The 21,453-nt window shown below is 52.5% G+C and overlaps 1 protein-coding gene across 4 annotated transcripts; it reads right to left on the bottom strand.

The window, feature by feature from the left end:
• Positions 1–648: 648 nt before the first annotated feature.
• Positions 649–14,497, bottom strand: MAPK13 (mitogen-activated protein kinase 13). Of its 4 annotated transcripts, none has more exons than XM_082330422.1 (13): positions 14,420–14,497; positions 13,468–13,671; positions 9,489–9,618; positions 9,052–9,110; positions 7,806–7,914; positions 6,708–6,737; positions 6,226–6,273; positions 5,183–5,297; positions 4,761–4,832; positions 4,154–4,233; positions 3,610–3,688; positions 2,147–2,323; positions 649–1,799 (listed from the first exon to the last, which is right to left on the bottom strand). In XM_082330422.1, the coding sequence occupies exons 2-13, from the start codon at positions 13,584–13,586 to the stop codon at positions 1,720–1,722; spliced, it is 1,098 nt and encodes a 365-aa protein (XP_082186548.1). In that variant the 5' UTR covers positions 13,587–13,671; positions 14,420–14,497; the 3' UTR covers positions 649–1,719. The 4 variants fall into 4 exon arrangements, with proteins under 4 accessions (XP_082186548.1, XP_082186547.1, XP_082186546.1 ...); XM_082330421.1 differs by having other exon boundaries at positions 13,468–13,676; positions 14,420–14,496; XM_082330420.1 differs by lacking the exon at positions 14,420–14,497 and having other exon boundaries at positions 13,468–13,725.
• Positions 14,498–21,453: the final 6,956 nt, after the last annotated feature.

Raw genomic sequence — 21,453 nt, 5'->3', positions numbered from 1 at the left:
GCCGAGTGCCAGCAGCACTGCACGGTCCCACCCCGTCGCACACAGGGACTCTGAGCATCTCGGAGAAGGCAATTTCTTGTAGCCTCCAAGAATTACTCACTAAATAAATGAATGAATTAAACTTTGCATAGACAAATAAGAAATGCAAAACCTCAATGAAAGCACAGTAAAAGGAATCTGTGAAGCTCTTATTCACAAGGACGTTTTCTAGCCTGTAGTGGTTTCTGTGAGATATTCTATTTAATAAGATTATCTTAGATGCAATTTATAATGATGCTGACCGAAGGAGCTAATCTGATACCAAGAAACTAAGATATCCAAAATTCTTTTCTGTGCTCGCTGAGTTGAATTATTATGTTCCTCTTTCTGCTAATGCTAGATTGTTCATGCAACATATTTTTATGCTTCCCCCCCCCCCCCCCAATATATGAACTTTTTGTTAGTTACTTTGAGAACTGAGCCTTAGGACTGACATTTGACTATTTTCCAAACGATCAGTTTAAATGTCTCTTCATACCGAGGAACAAGCAGCCCTTAAAAGAGAACTGAAGCAGAGGATCCCTGGTTTAACTGATCCCACAGGGCAGAAGGAATGAGGATATAAGGGGCCACAGGGCTGGGCTGCGTAAGGAAACACCAGCCCTGCCGAGATAAAGGCAGCCTGGGGCAGGCAGGCAGGGCGACGCCAGGGAGAGGGTGCTCAGCGACAGATAAGCCTGGCGAAGAGAGAACCGAAGAGGGAAGTGTTGGGGAAACCAGGCTGAGCAGAAAGACGGGGCAGCAGGACCGTTTGATGATAACCAGCTCCTTGGGATACCCGGTCTATCAGAGTGGGACAGTGGCCTTGAATTCCCAGGATGTGTTTGCAGCTACCAGTAAGGAGGCGACGGCACTGATCAAAACCCAGGGAATGAAATAAGCAGAGCAAAAAAGAGGAGGCGGCGGCCGTCCAGAGGGGGAAGCACCCTGGCAGGGAGCTGTGTGCACAGCAAGAGTTTGGAGCTGCTCTGAACACAGACTGATCCCACGATCGACTGCATTCCCATGGTGTCCTGGAGCCGACACCATTCCAGCAACCTCGCTGTGCTGGATGCTGTTTGACTGCTCAGGGAAAGGGGACGCACTCAGAGTTAGACTGGATAAACTCCGGCTATGCTGAATTTCGCTATTTCTGATTATTTTGCTTGGGTAAAATAATTCCCGGACAATGTTACCTTTTTCTTTACCTTATCCATAATGAATGTACTAAAACCTGTGCCTGGAAAGACTAATGAGAAGGCAGCAATGAAACCCCTGCTCTCTCAAGGGGACACATATAAAAAAAAAAAAAAAAAGAAAAAGAAAAAGAAAAAGAAAAAGAAAAAGAAAAAGAAAAAGAAAAAGAAAAAGAAAAAGAAAAAGAAAAAGAAAAAGAAAAAGAAAAAGAAAAAGAAAAAGAAAAAGAAAAAGAAAAAGAAAAAGAAAAAGAAAAAGAAAAACCAGGTAAAATTCTCTCACTTAAAGTTTCAACAAGAATATATTTATCTTTTGTGTTGAAAACTGTTTGGGGTGATTCCCCCTTTGGTAGAACAAAGTCCAGTGCCCACAGCACGGCGTCGTCCTTGTGTCTGCACACAGAGAAGTCCCACAGGCCAAACGATGGCCACCAGCAAGGCAGCGTGGAGTAAATCCGATCCGTCATCCAGGAGAAACAAACCCCAGCCACAGCCGCACCAGGCGCTACAACGACATCCCGCTTCGCTTCTTTGAGTCCTTCCGTGCAATGGGACTGAACGACAAGATCTCCTTGTAAATATGCTCTTGAAAAACAGAACAAAATAATCGTGAATATCACTAGCACGTGTGATTTTTGAGGACAGAAATGAAAGTTTGTTAGATGTGCAAAGAGGAGGTGTTCAGCGGAGAGGATATGGCAGGTACAAGCTGGGAGGAAGAGACAGAAAGCAGAGAGGTAAAAAAAGAGTGTGCCTGAAGAGACGGAGGGATCTTTGCTGAACACATAAAAGCAAAAGCAAGGCAAGAGAGACGTGCACGATCATCGAGGCACCAGCAGGCAGCTGCAGCCTTACTCAGCATGTGCACAGGAAAGAGAGGGGCAGGAAAGTCCCGTGCTAGACAGGAGTGTCAAAGAAGATAAACTTCTTACTTCTCCACTCATCTATCGAAAGCTTTTCATGTTCCAGAGAATCATCATAGGACTCTTGCGCTTCTGTCTCCTCCTCAACATCTCGGAACTGGTCGAAATAGGGGTGAGCCAATGCCTCCGTCGCTGTAAGGCGCTTTTCCACATCCAGCTGCAACATCTTGTCAAGCAGGTCCACTGCTGTAGAAGACAGAAATAGGGCTCAGCAAGGTGCGATGGAGAACGGGCATCCTGTGCATGAGCCCTGCAAGTGATGGGACTAGCTAGCGTTTCCAGTACTGCACCTCCAGACCTGAAAATGAGAGATTCCTCAAGCTGGCCAAGGTAGCGTGGAGCTCCCATCAGTGGGGATGCAAAATCTGCTCAACAGCAGCCTCAGGGAGCTCTTACTAACAGAAGTGGAGGTGTAAATTGGGCAGGAATAACAAATTAGTCTTCAGTAAGCCTTGCTGCGCGGATGGGGCTGCAAGAACATAAACAGCGAGCCGATAGCTTCAAGATATTTTTCAGTTTTAATAATTTGCTTTCGCTCTGACCCCCGCAACTCAAAGTAGTCTTAATATGAGTAATCTCTATAGAAATCTATACATCCCTGGTAAACAGGAAGGCAGGAAACTTAGCTACCAACAAGTCTGTCAGCTTTGTTCCCCCTTGGTTTTAACAGCTTAATGCTTTCTTTCTTTCAGCTTTTAGAAGAGTTTTGTTCGCTCTCACCTCTAATCTACTTGGGAAAAGAGCTCTGTGTAAGAGATCAATTTTTACCCTGAAAATCGCACATTTCAGCTGCCTGTTAAGTATCAATAGATCCAGGTGTTCAACAAACAGTTACGATCTAAGCTGTACTCTAAAAAAAAAAATTTACTGTGGGGTTCTCCTCGCACTTTATCAAAACCTATGATTTCTTAGATGTGGGGCTGAGAAATAATAATGAAAAAAGAAGAGCTGGTTTGTTTATCTAAACGCTACCGATCCTAATATCACCTGCTTGGCTACAAGCACCAAGCTCTGGAAGCCAATATCAGCCAAAATTCATCCCAACTTTCATACCAAGTGGAGCTGATGTATGCAACTGTCCTAATCCCATAATTTGCATCCCACCACCTAGACATCCCGTTATATCCAGCACCCGCTCTCTTCTGGCTCGTTGATACCAGAGTCAGAAGTTTATCTCTTCCTTAAATATTGTATGTTACAGGCCGTGTAATTTTAAAATCAAATAAAAAATACAAAATTCAAATAAATGGCCATGAACAGCAGAACATTGCCATTCTAATGCCAAGAAATAATAATTTTGCTTTTAATTCATACATATTTGCCCTGGGGAGGGGCAGGGGCACAACCTGCAAGGGAGGAAGTAGCAAGAAGTTATGAGAAAGAAGAGAAAGAAAATCACCACAGCTGTGGCGGTCAGCCTGCCTCCCTTCCAGCTGTGAGCTCGTGAGAAATGCTGGAGGTGACTGACTTACCCTGCGGGTTGGCTTTGGGGAAAAGCACAGACAAATCCTTCTTGGGGATTTTAGGAAGGGACTTGATATAACTCTTAGCCTGAAAGAGAAAGGAAAGCACAGACATTTACTGCACGTGGACAAGTGCCAGGGCAAAGACAGGTCTCATGGCTCAGATGAGCAAAGGCAAATGAAGAGCAAATCATCCCAGATGTCACATTTCAGTGACCAGTTGGCAAGGAACTATTTTTATCAACTGAGATACAGAAATATTCCTGTTTTAAGGGCCAAACTGGAGAACAGAGGAGGTCAGTGGTTTGCTGGGGCGTCAGGCACCTCACCCAGGAATCCCTGCAGTCCACACCAGTTCCCAATGCAACACCAAATCCATCAGATGTGCCACTAGCAAAGAGAAACATCTTCCTTCCCAAGGGGAGAAGATTGCTGTCGCTTCTCTTCTCTGCTGTAGAAGCCACGCCTCTCCCATCTCAAAGACACGGCCAAGTTAACCTCTCCCCAGCACACCTCTGCCAGCAAGACCTGAATCCACAGTGAACCTTCTTACCGCTTTGTCCTCCAGCTTCTCCACGAAGTCTTCTCCTGGATGCCCCGTTACTTTCAGGATCTGAGTCAGTTGATCTAGGTCTAGCAGGCTGCGTTAAAGATCACCCATCTAGGAGTGAGCCTTGGACACCACCCAACAGCTCAGCCTGTGGGCTGGGTGCAGGAGAGCCCGAGGACCCATGGGAGCTACGAGTAGGTTATGATACAAACCCAACAGAGCCACACAAGCAGAGACTCATTAGACTGGCAAAAAGAGCTCCAAGGCTCTCCTCCCGGGATGCCATTTTCATCAACGGATAATTTTGCTTGCACAACCCTGCCAGGGCATGTGCCCTCAGGTTTGGGGATGGAGCTGTGGCCACGCCAGGTTAGACTGCTGATGTAGAATGCAAGCAGCCAGCACAGAGGTGTATTTCTAAGGGTGGCTTGGCCCCCTCCTATCTTCTCTGCGTTTTCCTTACCAAAAAGACCCGCTGGTCCCTGCTATTACCTCCTGGTAAACCAGACTGACACCTATTTCTCTCAGTAGCCTCACTCATAAAAGCCCTTTCACACATGCCAAGAACTATTTACCCCTCCCAGGGAAAAGGTTGAGCTTGAAAGGATACAGTCTTTTCCTTTAAACAGCGTTTTGCCAGTCAGCATTTCTGCCATGATGCAGCCAATAGACCAGATATCCACTGTTCAGAGAGAGAAAAAGGAGAGAAAAAAAGTAGATTAAAAAAAGGACAGTCAAAAGGAAGCAATGATTGCTGGGGCTGTTGCTTGCAGCAAGCACTGATTCAAATTTCAATCCCATTTTCCACCCTCCCCTGTTGTTTCTATGCTGTGAAAATCTCTGCTTTCATCATTTCCCGCAGGCACTAGCTTGGGAGTTGTGCAACAGCTTTGGGACTCGCTCTGCTCCAGGGGACATGGATGATAAAGAAGAAAAACATCTGGAGGATTACGTGATATTTGACCCAGGTGTGACAGCAGGATCCCCGGGCTCGTCACCAGACAGTCACACCGCTGAAGCAAGGCAGCTCACCTGTCTGGTTGTAATGCATCCAGTTCAGAATGACTTCTGGGGCTCTGTACCAGCGCGTAACCACGTAGCCGGTCATTTCAGCATCAGCGTGTCTCGCCAAGCCAAAATCCAAGATCTGCAGTTCACCAAAGGAAGAGGGAGAAGGAAGGGCAGGAAAGAAAAGAGAAATCCTATGGGCAAGTGAGAATCTACTTCTAAGAGGAAACGAAGCAGATCCAATCAGATGATAATGAAGCTCCAGCTACACCACAGCCACCCACGGGACGGTTCAAAGAAATAACAGGTTTTGCAGTCTTAACTCCACTGTAAATTACAAGCCGGTTGCAAAACCAGTTGTGTGAAGACCCTGCTGAAAGGCTCAGTGCTGTGTGCTACCTGGAAGGTCACTTCCTTCCTTGAAACTTAATTTTCAACTCTATGAGCTTCATTTAGTTGAGTTGTCCTATAACCTGGAGGTGAAGGCACGCTCCCAGGCCACCACGACTCACTCTTTCCTATAAAAACACCTTACAGGTGACAGGGGATGGCCTCTCCCTCAATACTGGAGATGAACATGGCTTGACCCAACGTTTACGAGCAACAGAGCCACTCCCTGTAATATACATTACAGCTACAGCACCGCACCAGCGAGCTGCAAGCACACCCTTCAGAGCAATACTGGTAATAACTTTGTCTGGAATCACAACCATCAAGTCAGTGAGAACCAAAGGGCAGCTGTGGATGAATCCAGTTATCCTTCAGGGATCTTTCACCTAACGCAAGTATTGCTCAGCAGTATTGAATCTGTTTGGGAAGTCGTTACGAACTGCCGTGCTGCAGGAATTACAGCGACAGGATGTTCATTCCAAGTCTTGGGCCCTGATTCAGCAAGTTACATCAGCAGGTGAGTATTTCCCACTGCCTGCAACCGCCGAGTAATGAAACGCCTCGAATCAAGTCTCGGAAAGCAAGAGGAAACATGACGGTGCCAAATTCCTGCTGGCAGAGCAGTTCCTCCACGATCTGATATGCTATGTGCTACAAAGTGGGGCTTTTCCACCTACCTTTAGCTGACAGTCTTCGTTCACAGCCAGGTTGCCTGGCTTCAGGTCCTACAACAGACAAGAGCAGAATAATAAGGATGTTTTGATTTGCAGCGCATCAACACAAGCCTCAGCCAAACCTCCGCTTGCCTTTGATGGGATCCCATAACATCCCAAGTCCGTACAGCAAAGACACCATGCCTACTATACTGTACAGCTTTAAATTACTATTTTCGTTTTTTTCCGAAACAGTTTTAATTCAAAAAGCATCATAAAATGATTCACAGCTCATCAGAAAATACAGCCTTTGCTCAAAATGCTGCACAAACGAGCAAATCCAAACACATATAGGGTGTAGGAGGGAGAAGAGGGAGGATGCCAGAGAGACCTCCGAGCAGACAGGGCTATTAGTGAAACGATGTTTAGGAGTTTATTAGCTTTATGACCAAGCTATGTTTCCCCTAAACAGACAAAAATCGGAGTAACAGTGCACATGAACTTACCCTGTGGATGATTCCGGCTGAATGAATATACTGCAATAAAAAGAGAAGCCACAGTGTGATCACCAGCAGACAAGACTTTCTGTTCTCCAGCAGAGAAGCGAGAGCTACAACCAAGAACTTGCTGAGAACACAACTCTGCAGCCTGCTGCAGGTCCCCGGCCCCCGGGGCAACAGTTTGAATAGAAATCTCCACACTGAATTTCTGACAATATATGTAATCATATTGCCAGTCTAAAGAAGAGGCATAGAGCAGAAGAGGAGGTATGGAGCAATAGTTCCTTACAGCGAATAACCTAAAAGCTTCAAACTATCAAACAAAGGCATCAGGATTACAGGTAGGAACGTGGTCAGTAGACGGCATGAAAACTTTGTTGGTTTGGGTGTTAAACTGTGAAAAAGGTCTCATAATGAAAACACAGAATTGGAAATCAGATTCGAGTTGCAAAAACTGACTACATGGCTTCTATCACACCAGTTAAACCTTTTGTGTGTTCCTCCCCCCTTTATTTAAACTCAAGATACCAGTGATCTGGGGAAAGGGGTTGTTAAGGTGAACTCATGGATGCCTGTAGGCCGCAGCTCTGACTCCAGGTGAAGGATATTACAGAGGGCAGCGTTAAGACACTCTCTCTACATCTGAGGGTTTGCAGGGATTGCTCGCTGCTCTCTCAAAGCCAGTTAAAGCAGCATATCCCGTCCTATTCTATGGAATAGAAAATCATTCCCTCTGTCTTCTCCCCATGGTTAGGAATTCAGCAGAAGCTCCCTTTGCTACCAGCCTCTTCCTTTCTACGTAGCGTTTTGCTAAGGGTTTGGGCAAGTCAAAGAGTGACGCAACCGCCGTCACAGAAAAAACATTGTAAGGTCTATGACTGCTGATTGCTTCGATACCTGAATGGCTGATGTGAACGAGCAGTCGTTTTGATTGACGTGTGCTGGAAACAAGAGTAGTTCAACAGCAAATACCTGTTCTCAGGGGATGCCGTAAACCCCCAAATCTTCCTATACGGTGCTGGAAGGGGGTTTTGTTATGGTCAGCCCAGAGGTGACGTGTAGAGGAGACACGGGAAGTCACTAAACTCCTCCAGACCCACCTACCTTCAGCCCTTTCAGCATTTGGTAGACCAGGTACTGGATCTTTTCATCACTGAATTCATGTCCCATGATCTTTTGTAAATCTGTCCGCATGTATGGCATCACCAGGTAGCTAAAAGGCAGTAAGACAAGGCCCTGAGTCTAGAAGAAAAACATAGGGAACCAGACTAGCCTTGTTCTCACTTGGTTTGTTTTTATTTTTGGCTGCGTAACTTACTGTCACTAAGACGAGTTGTTGTGAGAACGTTCTAGAACGCGATGTCTAACTAGCATAGCCTGCAGTGATGCTGGGATTTCAACCTGCTCTGAAAATTGCCCTTTCTCCTCCCCTCAAATCAGATATCTGACGTCAAGTAAGAACAAGGATCTTCCAAACTTTAACGGTCCTGAATTACTTTACTTTAGACCTCAAGTGATGTTCAGTTCCGCATGGCTTTACGCCATCTGGGAGCTGAAACATCTTGCGCAGCTTTAAAGACTCTTGCAAAACTGCTGCGTTGGCTCCCAAATTTATCTTTGTAATGTTCTCCAGCCCTGCCTCGGAAGACAACATCTAGCTTCCTTCAGTCTTCGGCCTGCCTGCTGAGACTGCTAATTAGCTGACGGTCTTCCAGCAGGAACTGCTCTGAGAACCTTCAAACACTTTTCCTGCAGGCTGCTAACTACCCAGCCATCAGCCGAAAACCCAAAAACCCAAACCCAGGTGCACGCTGCTCGTGCCCAAGGATGGGGAAGGGAAAACGACTCGTCCAGCCTGACCATCAACACTGAGGGAGATGCCAGAATAAAAAACCAGAACACCAAAACCCAAACGAACAGCCAGAATCAAGATGCAAAGAAAGCCAGATCTTTAAAATTCTCAGTTTAATTACCCAGGGCCTGATGAACAATACTTCTCCCATTCTGAGTGCAGCCTCTTAGCTCAGCAGTTATGCGTTAGCATAGGTCACGCTACACGTGATACGCCATGGAATGTAACGCCTCTTTCTCACATACGTTTGCCTCTATATACCGCGTTCTCCCAGCTGTGAGCGTGGCATGGATCTGTTTACGTATTCTGGGTGTTTCAGCCATGGGAACTGACTTGTGCTTTTGATTCTCCTTGTGACTTGGGGATGTCTGGCTTTAGTCTGGCCCCTTTTCAACTCAGTCTGTTGGACTCAACCTGGTCTGTTATCCCACTGCTAAGTCCCAGGTGTCTTGGGCAATGGCTCAGCCTAGACAGAGGGAACGCAAATTCCAAACTTACAAGTCCTGGAATCCCTGGAAGGAGGTGGCGGAGGTGAAGACATCAAGCAGCCCAATGACCTGATGGAGAAGAGGAGTCCACATTTAAACCTGGAAAGCATTTGCTGTGCACGTGGGCCTCAGGTAGCAGCTCTCCAAAGGCACACGCACATGGGTGAGCACCAAGAACTCCATCCGAGGAATCCAAGGACTCCTCACTATGCTGCACGGCTGCTTTTCCTCTTACTAACACACGGGAGCACCCATTACACATCTGCTTCAGCCTGGTGCCAACGGGGCGCAGCAGACAGGTAGCAATTAAACCCCGAGACTGCCTGCACGTGCCAAATGTCGGGACCTCTCAATTAAAATAAAGGTGATGCCACCAGAAAGGACTTGCACCCAGGTGGCAAGAAAACCCCCGTGTTTCATCAGGAATGGAGAGAAATGAGTACTCACGTTCTCGTGCTGCATGTGCTTCAGCAGCATGAGCTCTCTGTACGCTCTCTTGGCGAAGATCTCCGACTGGAACGGGCGGCAGAGCTTCTTGATAGCCACTTTCTCCCCTGTCTTCTTGTCTATGGCTGAACTGCAGCAGACAAATAAAACCCAGTTCTGACATTGGCAGTAAGTTTTAACAAATTTTGCAACACCAAAGATCTGCTCCTAGAGAAGAGCGAATTCTGGAGCTCGCGGAAGAACAGCAAAGAAAGGCCTTGAGGAACCCAGTGGAGCTCTGCCCACCCAGATGTTACCCTGTGTGACTCTGGGCAGCAGAGCACAGCCCGTGCTCTTTGGAGGACTAGGTGGGATACCAAGCAAAGTATTAACGGCTCATCTTTATTCCCCTTAACCTGCAGAAACGAGCTGGAGCTAACAGAGCCATGAGAAGAGGGAAACACGAATGGTTAAAGGTCAGGATTAGTTCTGACTCTGCCTTCTCCGTCCCTAATGCAAGGAGATAAGGGAATAAAGTAATTTCTGCCTTGCCATCTGCTTGGAAGCTGTAATCTTTTAAGGTACGTCAGCCGCCTTCGCTGTACTCTGGAGCAAAGACAGTGGATGCCACACGCTGAAAATACAGGCTGCTGGAATCAACTCTCCTGCATTCGGGATCTTTGATGCTATACGCATGCTGCTGTGTAAAAGCAGGTCTGGCTGAAAAATGAGTCTTTTACAAAGCTAATGAAAACTTGGTACAACAGCCGTCGCTGGAGCCGTGACCTGTTGTTCCCTCTGGTCACGTTTACTGTTTGTATCTGGACAGGGCGATCCTGCGACACTTTCTCTGCTTCTGGAGGCTCTTTGATCAGGCCCCGGGTTTCACCAGATGAGAAGTGGGGAGGGAGGTCCTCAGGCAGAGATAGCTGTCGTTCGGGATTCTCAGTGGTGTTTTCCAGGGGGGTCTTGGTGCACCCCATTCCACATTGGTGCCTCAGCCCTTCCTTGACCCCTCCAAGAGGCAAACAGATGAAGAAAGCGTTTTTCCTTGCCAAATCGCGCTGTGGGTTTCCAGAGCAGCTCCCCGCACTTTGTAAATCCTTATCTCATCTCCTGGGGAAACGAAAGGGCTGGAGATCGGCACGTTTAGTCCCACGGCTTTTAGCTGCACAGGGTAACCAAGCCCACATGAACGCCGGCATTAGCGCTTTGCACGCGTCCTCCAGCCTCCCACAGACACATTTCCCCTGCTGCCTTCTCGGAAGGGATACGTGATTCACCCCGCCGCCGTCCCTGACCGCCAGACTCCGGCCACCGCTCCTTCCTCGAGGCTCTCAGAGGACCCGAGACGGGGAGGGGCAGGTACCATAAAGCTGTAAAGCAACGCTACCGTGACCTCCAGGGCTGTCACACAGAGGCAAGACTTCTTAAATAAACAGGGAAATGCCATCTATAATAACGCAATCAAATTTTGCGTGCATTTTGCTGGGTTTAGGGCTGATTGCATTAGGAGAGGTAGGAATATCCCGCTCCACATGGCTTTCCCTTCGATTCAGTACTGAGGAGGGGTTATCAGTTCCTTGCTGCAAATCTTGGAAGCCTCTTGCACAGCTTTCCCCGATTGTCAGCCACAAGCAATCAGTTGTGGTGCATCCTCTGGCAGTCTGGGCTACCAGCAGCTCTCACCTAGCGAGCAGACACAACCTCCCCGGTACCATTGGGCAACCTCCCTGCTCTTGGCCACTGAGGTCCCTTCCAGTTGCTCTAAGTCGCGCGTGACAAGAGCAGACACATCCTGCGAGAGGTGTGACGGTGATTTTGTCAATGCATTCAGTCGGGAAAAGCAAAGGAAGCGCTGGAACAGCCGCGCGAGGCAGCTTCAGCACCGAAGATGGCATAGGATATCTTAGGAGGACAGCGAAGAGTTGTCTCAGTTTCAGGACTTCAGCGGCTGTCAGCAGAGGGGGCAGCTCAGTGTAACGTTTTCCGAGGAGCCAGGGAAGTGAGAGGAAGGGACTCGGACCACGAAGTCAAACAGCTTCTGCAGAATTCAAGGCAGGTTTCCTAATCTGAGGGTGCATGTTCTTACCTGCCTTCCCAGCTGCTGGCCTACAGAGCATCTAACCCCACCGCTCAGCACAGAGCGCTGGGGTGATGGAGCTTCAGCCTGCCCCGCACAAACAGCACTCCTGTCACCCTTGCCAGGAGGCACAGCTAAGAGTTAACCCAGCTGACGCAGCCGGGAGAGCCCACCACGTTCTTCCCAGCACAGGTTTAATGAATGGCTGAAATTCGGGATGACACCGGCCAGGCAGAGCTGTGTCCCTGCCTTGACTGGCAGCGATCGGCAAGACCAGCGTTGGAAGGCTCAGAAGACTCTTCTTCCACACCTACATTCAGCTGGAAGCCAAATCACTGCAGATTTTGGCAGAATTAATGAGGGAAGAAACACATCTTTGCTCTTTTTCCTGAGTTAGTTTCTCAGCTGCTCGAGAGCCAGCAGCTCCGAATAACTCTGCAATAAGAAAGCTTCCCAGCAATTCCCAGCAGAGGACAGCAAATCCTTACTCCACACGCTTCCACCTCTGCTTTGTACGGGAATTGGCACCGAACCCTCCCTGCTGAGCACTGTCTATGCGATACCACCACCCCCCCGGGGCCCATTTTAACACCCATCCCTCCCTCCCCGAGACCTCCAGAGCAGCTGAGACTTTCACAGGGACCAGTAAGAGATTTGTCTTATTGCTGTTTGGTTTTTTCCAGTGGGCAAGGAAACTTTGCAAGGATTTCCCTCTTCCCTTTTTTGTCCTGTCTATTTTCTTTTAGTCTTCCTGCTTTCCCTTATGATAAAAACCAGAACACGCTGTAGAAATGTAAAAAAAGTTCAGGTTTAGTCTTGTCTGATTTTGCAGGACTCATTCAAGCATCTCAGAAGCTTAAATGCACCCGGACAGCAAAGTGGGGAAAGGAAATACTGGGTGCCGCTTGGTAAATAGGCAGCCAGGGGACAAGGACAGAACCTGGGCCCCAGGGTGTCCGGATCCGTGGCGGGACAGTCGGCAGATAGACTTTGCCCAACACCTACAAAAGGGGACACACCTGTTTTTAATATTTATTTTAGCTCGGTGTGTTATGAAACAAGGGCTCCGTTCAGATCCTATCTATGGGCTGCTTCATAATTAATCTTTCAAAGTCTCCTCCAGTTCACCAGCGTAAACCAGGCAAGATCTGACTCCTGCTTGCTCTCACTACAGGCACCTTTGCCCAACTGATTAATTAACAGCAGCTCATGCTGCTCTCTCGTAGGTTGAGGGTTCTCATCAGCCGGGAAGGAAGTCCCAGTCTGTCACTGATCCTGGTTTACAACAATTCTATCTATCTATTTTATGATTTCGAGCTGGAAGCAGTATCAAGGCGGGGGATGTATTGTCCAGCTCCTTTCCCCAGGCAGCCCAGCATCAGCTGCCTTGCGCTAAGCAGCGAGGACGCACTGCAGCCACCCCGGCCCCGGAGATTCAGTGTTTTGTTCAGCACCCAACTCTGTTATCGTTGACAAATGGCTTCCTGACACCCGGGTATTTTTTCCCCCTTTGCTGCCAGACAGAAACCCTCCCTTAAGGCAAGCTCGAGACCAAGGCAGCTCAAAAGCTGCCTGACCCCCCGCGTCGAGGTGAGACCCCGAGGCGCCCCGCTGCACCTGGCAGCGCTGCCTACCTGGTCCTCGAGCCGCTGCCTAAGGACGCCCACCGAGGTGAGCTCCGGTGGGAAACTTTCCCCTCTCTGCCCACCCAGGGCGACCACAAGAGGGAACATCTCGGTTTCTTCAAGTGACCAAGTCTCCAACCCGCTGCCCGCGCTGGAGCAGGAGGCAAACCGCCTTCATCACACATGCAAATGGCCTCTCCTAATGGAGGGGTGCTGACAGGCACCTCCTCATTTCCCCCCCGGCGCGATACTTTAAACACCCCCAACTCGGCGCAGGCAGGACCCCACTCACCACACCGAGCCGTAGGCTCCAGACCCCACGGGGTGGAGGGACGTGTATCTCCTGGGCAGCTCCCAGAGGGTTTTGTTCACCTCCTGTCTGTAGAAGCCTCTTCTCCTTGCGATGTTCATCGCCCGGCGGGTGTGGGACTGCCACCCCCCCAGAGTCCTGGCGTACGGGAGGGCTTCTGGGGTGAGAGCGGGACAGCGAGGCCTCCTGCGCTGGTAAAAAAGGCTCTAGTGAGTTTCCTTCTCTGTTTTCAGCTGTTGCAAGCGTGAAGGGACATGTCTTTGGGCCCTCCTCCTTCCGCCTCCACATTGGTGGAGGTGAGGCATCAGGATTCTTGACACGCCTCGGTCTTGTGCAGGTGCCTCTGGACCCTGCTGTAGGAGCTGAGCACGCAGCCCCGTGGCAGGCACACCCCCGGCAGCCCCGCCGTCACCTACAGCTCCCGCTCTGCTGCGTCCACCGGGCCGCCAGCCGAGAAATGTCCTCGTGGGGCTCGGAGGAGGTCTCGTGAGAATCCCCGCTCTGAACAAGTGGATGAGTAAGGACTTGTCGAGCCAGGGAATCTGGGGGACAAGCCACAGCGCAGAACACGCCTACCCAAATAGCTTAGACAGCTCAAAGGCTGCAATCGACTGAAGGAACAGCAGAGCACGGACACCAGAGAAACCCAGGAGCAAGATGAGCTCCCTGAGGAGACATTGCAGCTCATGGATGCCGGGCTCCACCCACCACCCTTCCCACAATCCCCTGGGAAAGGGGAGGGGCAAACCACCAGGAGGCATAAAGGCGGCCGGAGGAGCAGCAGGGAGTTTGCTCATCTGCCTTAAGCTTAGAGCATGCAAAGCACTGGATGGAGAAAGCCACCCTTCCTGGAAACAAGGGTGCTACAAAGCGCAAAGGCTGGCACAGGGGGATTGCCGCAGTATATTATAATATACACTGTATTTTAATGTACCTAATGCTTTCCGAGATGAGACTTGTCTGACGTGCGGCCCTGCACGTTGGGATGCGGAGACCTGGACGGTTTACGCTGCGTCTCTCATGACTTTATTGTACCTCCCATCGCCTGTGGGGAGACTAAAACAGACCAGGCCTCAGCGAAACCCAAATCCAACTGCAAAACCCATCTGAGAACGGCTGCCGAACCCGCCTCCCTTTCCCAACCATCCCCTGAGCCCAAAGCTTTAGAAACCACTTCTCTCCTGAACTTTCCGGGAAGGAAGCCTGCTCCTTCCCGGCAGCTCCCGCCCCGTATTTGCACCCCTGGACCCCCCATGTCGGCCGCTCCTTGGGAGCTGCTCTTCCGAGCTGTGCCCTGCCTTCTGCCAGCACCTCCCACCTTCCCACAGGCTCCAGGCCCTGCTACAGGCCCATAAAATAAGTGAAGTCCTGATGCTTGTAACCTCTGAGGGGCCTGCCGCGAGCTGCAAAGGCTCTAGGGAAAACATGGTACTCTGACGGCGACTGGGAAAGGCGACAAGCTGTTCCATACCCTGAAAGACGCTATGCCTTATGTCCCTGCTGCTCTCTCTTGAAAAGGTGAAACCCCACGTACAGACGTACAAGATGCCCACCTTAACCCCTGCTGGGTCACCTCACCCTCAGGCCTGTTAAGAGATGGCGACAACAACTTGCACAGCAGGCAGCAAAACTCGGGGAGCGGCAGCAGCAGGGAGCCCACAGAAATGATCTGGACGAGGGGATGGAGGGCACCCTCAGCCAGTTTGCAGCCGACACCACGTTGGGCGGGAGCGTTGATCTGCTGGGGGGCAGGAGGCCCTGCAGAGGGCCCTGGCCAGGCCGGGGCGATGGGCCCAGGCCCCGGGGTGAGGGTCAGCAAGGCTCAGGGCCGGGTCCTGCCCTGGGGGCACAGCAACCCCAGGCACCGCTGCAGGCGTGGGGAGGAGCGGCTGGGAGCTGCCCGGCGGGAAAGGGCCTGGGGGTGCTGGTCGACAGCCGCTGGACATGAGCCAGCAGTGTGCCCAGGTGGCCAAGAGGGCCAGTGGCATCCTGGCTTGTATCAGGACTGGTGTGGCCAGCAGGAGCAGGGCAGGGATGGTCCCCCTGTGCTGGGCACTGGTGAGGCCGCCCCTCGAATGCTGTGCTCAGCGCTGGGCCCCGCACCCCAAGGCGGCCATGGAGGGGCTGGAGCGTGGCCAGAGCAGGGCAGCGAGGCTGGGGCAGGGGCTGGAGCACAAGGCTGGGGAGGAGCGGCTGGGGGAGCTGGGGGGGCTCAGCCTGGGGAAGAGGAGGCTGAGGGGAGCCCTCATCGCTCTCTGCAACGGCCTGAAAGGAGGCTGGAGCCGGGGGGGTCGGTCTCTGCTCCCCAGGAACAAGCGCTGGGACGAGAGGGAACGGCCTCAAGCTGCGCCAGGGCAGGGTTGGGTTGGGTATGGGGAAAAACTTCTTCCCCCAAAGGGCTGCCAGGCCCTGGCCCAGGCTGCCCAGGACAGGGGCTGAGTCCCCGTCCCTGGGGGGATTTAAAAGCCGGGGAGATGTGGTGCTGAGGGACATGGGTTAGTGGGGGGCTTGGCGGTGCTGGGTTATGGTTGGACTCGATGATCTTAAGGGTCTTTTCCAACCTAAGTGGTTCTATGATTCCACCATCCCGCCCTGGGCTCCCTGGCAGCCCCTCGCCCGGTGCGAAGGGGGCGCAAACGCAGCCATGAGGGCAAAGGAGAAGGCGAGGGTTTCTTCAGTCACGTGCGTAACAAGTCCCGGGAGCAGGAGCCTGCCCCTCGCTCCGGCGGGGAACGGTTGGTCCGTCGTCTCGTGGAGCGACGGGCCGCAGGGCACCTGTCTGGGGCACGGGAAGGCCAGGGAGGGCTCCCAAAGCAGAAGGAAAACTGGCTGATGGCGAGGACACCAAAAAGCACCCAGAAAACTGTGGGAGAGGGGAGAAATCTAAATGGAGAGCTTTGTGGCCCGCTGCAGGGCAAACACAGGGCGTGGAGGCTCACCAGAAGGCACGTGGAGGGCTTGCAGGCAACCCAAAACGTGAATTGAGGGTCCTGGGGCACACCGAAATGCAAACGGGGCCACGGGATGCCTCAAACTTAAGGACAGCAGAAGGCAAGCCAGGGGGCCCAGAGGAAAAAGGCGATTCCTGCAGGGCGAGTGCAGGCCCGGGGGCGCATGGAAAGGAAAGCGGAAGACCATAAGGCACGCGTCCCTACAGCTTTATCGTCTGTCTGTCTGTCTGTCTCTCCCTTCCACCTCACTGGCACTCTTCCCACCACTCCATCCTCACCTTCGTTACCGAGTTTCCCCTGCACGGACAGCATGGGAGCTGAGACTTTTTGAGTAACCAACTTTAACGCGCTTGCCTTGCCCGATGGGCGGTGGCTGCTGGGTGAAGAAAAACAAGCCTGAAGCAGCCCTGGGCGTTACCGGGGGGATATGGACGGCGACGGGACAAGAAGCTTCTGTTTCACATCGCCAGAAAACCTTGGTGAATCCACGTCCTCAGTATCGCCTGCTGTCACATTCTCTGCATCTTATGAAGGACAAAGTTTTGAGTCGGAAAGGTACAAAGCTACCAAGTTGTGTAAGCTGAGCCTCAACAGGCCGCAGTTTCCAACAGCCCTGATGCTGCAGGGCGCGAGAGGAACGGACTGCACGCAGCGGCAGGACTTACGTGCTCCTCCTAAGCAGCGTCTCCCGTTGCGACCGGCAGGGACAGGAGACTGGTGTAGACTTACGACGGCAGCTCCAGCTCAGTGGGGCATTTTGTATCTTCTTGGGACACGTGGTGCAGAGAAGAATGGAATGGAAAAGTGATGGTATTTTAATTACTTTGACAGCCTCTGTCTCGTGCACCGTTCCGCTGAATCCGTTTCTCTGTATCATAGCGAGACCTCTTTCTGAAACAGTCAGTGCCAATCCCAGGGGCTGCAACCCTGAAATGATTAGGAACGCCGTAACTAGATTGCAGAGGAAAACATAGCTGGACATTTCGGAGTCTCTAAACACAATATAGCTCAGAAATAAAGATCAAAATTTTATTTCCAGGTTGGTAATAAAAGTAATTCCATGACTTCTGTAAACCATTGCATAAACGCTATAGTATAGAAGAGCGTTAACAATTTTAAACAGTTCCCTACAATGGAATGAGTACGCATTACGACGACAGTTACACAAGCGCAGTGTGACCGTGACAATATTACCACCTATATTTAATACTAGGATACTCCGAATGGCAATATAGAACAAGTATGTCTTTAATAATCTGCTATTCAAAGACGACTAATAAGTAACACGTAACGTGCAGCTTGGGATCTACCTGTAATTAGCAGACTTTCGGTTAAATTCCAGCTCCTAACTGTAAAAACCCTGAGAAATCACAATTTTAATCTATTATTCCCTGGCCTAAAGTAATTGTGAGAACATAATGGCATTCACATGAAAAATTATGTTCTTGCATAAATTAACACAGAACTTCGCCAAATACCAAAGTGAATCTTGAAAATTTAGTTTGCTTCTATGGATTTTGTGAATCCAGCAAGTTACCGTACTGGAGTCTCACCACAATATAATTTTCATTTATCCCATCTCTAGACAGCGTACGTAGTACAAGGCTGAATCCTTACAAAGGTCAGCTTTCCCTTCTGACTTCTTCCAAACACTCCTTTCTAGTCAACTGCGTATATTTTATTATCCTCCATTTTAAACCACTGGTGTAAAAGTACGTATTTATTTGTATTTGCAGTTGACTTGCTTTAATAAGACACAGAAAACTTTGCTTATAATTCCTCACAAAAATAATTCTGTGCAGAACAACTCTATTATTTCCACATGACTGCAAGGACGACGACGTATGCTTCAAGCGATTACCTAAGGATTTGTCTGTAATTACAGCAAGCCACCCAGTCTGAGCGTTTCACACATAGGTAGGTTTCTTTGGTACGTGTTTTTTCCTTCCCCACAAAATGGTTTGTCGATAGTTTTTAAATGCGTCCGTAACTCAGCACTGAAGCAGCTTACGGGGAGCACCTCCAAAATTTTCAGTACTGATCTCACTACAGGACACGCATCGTTATTTTCAAGATTCATCACTGCAAAACACAAAACGTAAAACCGTTTAAAAAGCAACAGACTGAATATATTCGTTCGTTGGCTCTAAAACCACAGCACATACGAACAGTGACCGTCAACGTGACGATTCGCGCTGCAAGCGCTGTTTACAGTCCTTTTTTGTCAGGGTCGCGAGATTAGGAAAATCGCCCAAAAAAAGGGACCAAAGGATAGCCCTGGGACCGCCGGCACCAAAATACACGTGAAGAACTCCCGACTTTGACAGGACAGCCCAAAGCCACGCCCGGGCGCCGGGTGGGTCACGGATGTCGCGCAGCGCGGCGCGGCCGGGGCCGGTCTCCTCTGCAACGCCGAAGCCAACGCTTTCGGCCAGGCACCTCCAAGCTGGGGTTGCTCAGCCTGGAGAAGAGAAGGCTCCGGGGAGCCCTCATCGCTGCCTTCCAGCGCCTGACGGCCTGCGAGGAAGCTGGGGAGGGACTTTTTACAGGGGCACGCAGTGACAGGACAAGGGGTGATGGCTTTAGGCCGAAAAAGGGCAGATTTAGATGCGATAGGAGGAGGAAATTCTTCACCGTGAGGGCGGCGAGGCGCTGGCGCGGGCCGCCCCCTGCCCGGGAGCGCTGAAGGCCAGGCCGGACGGGGCCGTGAGCACCGCGGCCCGAGCCCGCTGCCGCGGCGGGGGGCCGCAGCCGGACCATCCGGTGCCCCCGGCCCAAGCCTCCCGCGGCCCCGCCCGCCGCCAGGCGGCGCCCTCGCGGCCGCCGCTCTCTGCTGCCCCCTGCTGAGCGCGGGGCGGCCCTGCCGCCGCCGCTGCCCGGCCGCCGCCGGTGCCCGGCGCATGCGCACTGCGCCCCCAGCGGCCACCCCCTCCGCCGCTCGCACGCAGCGGCGACTCCGCCCAGGCGCCAGGGGGCGGCAGAGGCCGGGCCGCGCGCCGGGCCCCTTCGCGCTCGGCGGCTGCGGCCCGCGGAGCGGCCGGCACGGGCACGGGCACGGGCACGGGCACGGGCACGGGCACGGGAGGCTGCGCCGCGGGGCACCGGGGCGGGCGGCGAGCGCCGGCCTGGCCCTACCGGCTCCCGCACCACCGCAGGACCCGACGGAAACCGCCGAGCAGCGACGCGCGGGCCCGGACGCCGCACTACGCATGCGGGAGCCCGATGGCGGCGGCCCCGGCCGAAACGCGCATGCTCGCGCCGCGCCTGTGGGAAACCGCCGCGCTGCGTCACAATGACGTAGCGGAGAGAGCGGGCCAATGGGAGGGCACGGCGCCGGCGCGGGGCGGAGCGGGCTGCAGGAGCAGAGCGAGGCCGAGGGCGGGCGGACGCCACGGGACCACGCATGCGTCACGCGAGCGCCCGCAGCGTCAAGCTGTGACGTCAGCGCGCGGCGGGGCCCGGTGCGCGGCTCCCCAGGAAGGCTCGAGGCCGGGGCCGTTCAGGAGGCCCCGGGGCACCGCCCTCGCACACGCGGCGCGGCTCGGGGGCGCCCGCGCGGGGGCGGGAGCCGGACTCGGTCCCTGTGGGCCCCTCCCGACGCAGGGCGCGCTGTGATGCTGTGATCCTGTGACCCTGTGACTGGTGACTCCCGAAGCCACCACTGGTTTCAGCGCAGACTTTTTTCCTTCCCTCCCAGGCCAGGGCAGGCGGCAGTGCTGCCAGGAGAGACCGACCACAGGCCGCCAGAGTAGCGCTGCAGGGAGCAGGCGAGGCCGAGAGAAATGGCGCCTTGCAGAGCAGCAAGGGACCACGCTCTGCTCCCCCCTGCCTCCGGCAGCCCCGCGTCATCCAGCAAAGCGCGGGCGTGCAGCAGTGCCGGGGCGCTGCAGAGCTGATGCAGCCGTGTCGCAGGCAGCGAGGACCCCGGCAGGAAGCGGGAAGCGCATCAGCCTCCAGCAGGGCCTGTGATGGCGTCAGGCTGGGAGGCACCTGGCTGAGCCTCGCTCTTTCCCCTGATGTAATCCAACGTAGGTCTTAACTGACAAAAAAGTGATGTCAAGGGCTTGCTTGTGCTTATAGAATCTGAACCGTTAAGGTTGGAAGGGACCATAAAGATCACCAAGTCCAACCATAACCAGCACTGCCAAGCCCCCCACTAACCCATGTCCCTCAGCACCACATCTCCCCAGCTTTTAAATCCCCCCAGGGGTGGGGACTTAGCCCCTGCCCTGGGCAGCCTGGGCCAGGGCCTGGCAGCCCTTTGGGGGAAGGAATTTTTCCTAATACCCAACCCAACCCTGCCCTGGCGCAGCTTGAGGCCGTTCCCTCTCGTCCTATCTTGTGCTTGTCCGACTGCAACAGGAAAAGGGCATGCCGGTGAACCCCGGGGAGCGACCCATCCTCTGCTGGGTCTCTGAAAGGTCTGTGCCTCGGTCCCGGCCGTGTCCGGCCATCCGCCCCGTCCTCCTGTGGCACAGGACCGAGGACCATGTGGGCACCAAGAGGCCGACTCCGACCAGTGAAGGGAGATAAAGAGACACCTGGAGTCGTGGGGGGTTTGGGGGCCGGATTGTGGGTGGTTTGTGGTTGCTGTGAGTCCTGGAGCATTGTTTGGGGGTGGACTTAAGGGGAATGAAGGCAGGACTGGGGACGAGGGAGTTATAGCAGGCTTCAGGGTGCTGTCAGAGGCATTGGTGGTCTTGGGGCAGGGCATAGGGGGAGTTTTGAGATTGTAGGAGGGAGCTGGTTCAGGTTTGGGGGTGATTTTGAGGTCCAGGGACTTCAGAGGTTGGTGGTGGTCTTGGGGCAGGTTTTAGTGGCTGGGGGCTTCGGCGGCTGGTTTGAGGGGCACCTGCAGAGCCCTCAGGCTGACGGAGTTTGCAAGCAGCAGGTCGGGGGGGGCTACCTACCTGAGGGGTTCTAAGCACACGTGGGTGACAGCGCCTTGGGTACTACCTGGGGCTGTTGACATTGCAGGAGAAGTCCTGGGCGACCCCAGAAGCAGCGTTGTCTTCAA

The sequence above is a fragment of the Platalea leucorodia genome (genome assembly GCF_965183815.1).
Source record: "Platalea leucorodia genome assembly, chromosome: 19".
Classification (NCBI taxonomy): Eukaryota; Metazoa; Chordata; class Aves; order Pelecaniformes; family Threskiornithidae; genus Platalea; species Platalea leucorodia.
This window is presented reverse-complemented; position numbering and strand designations above follow the sequence as displayed.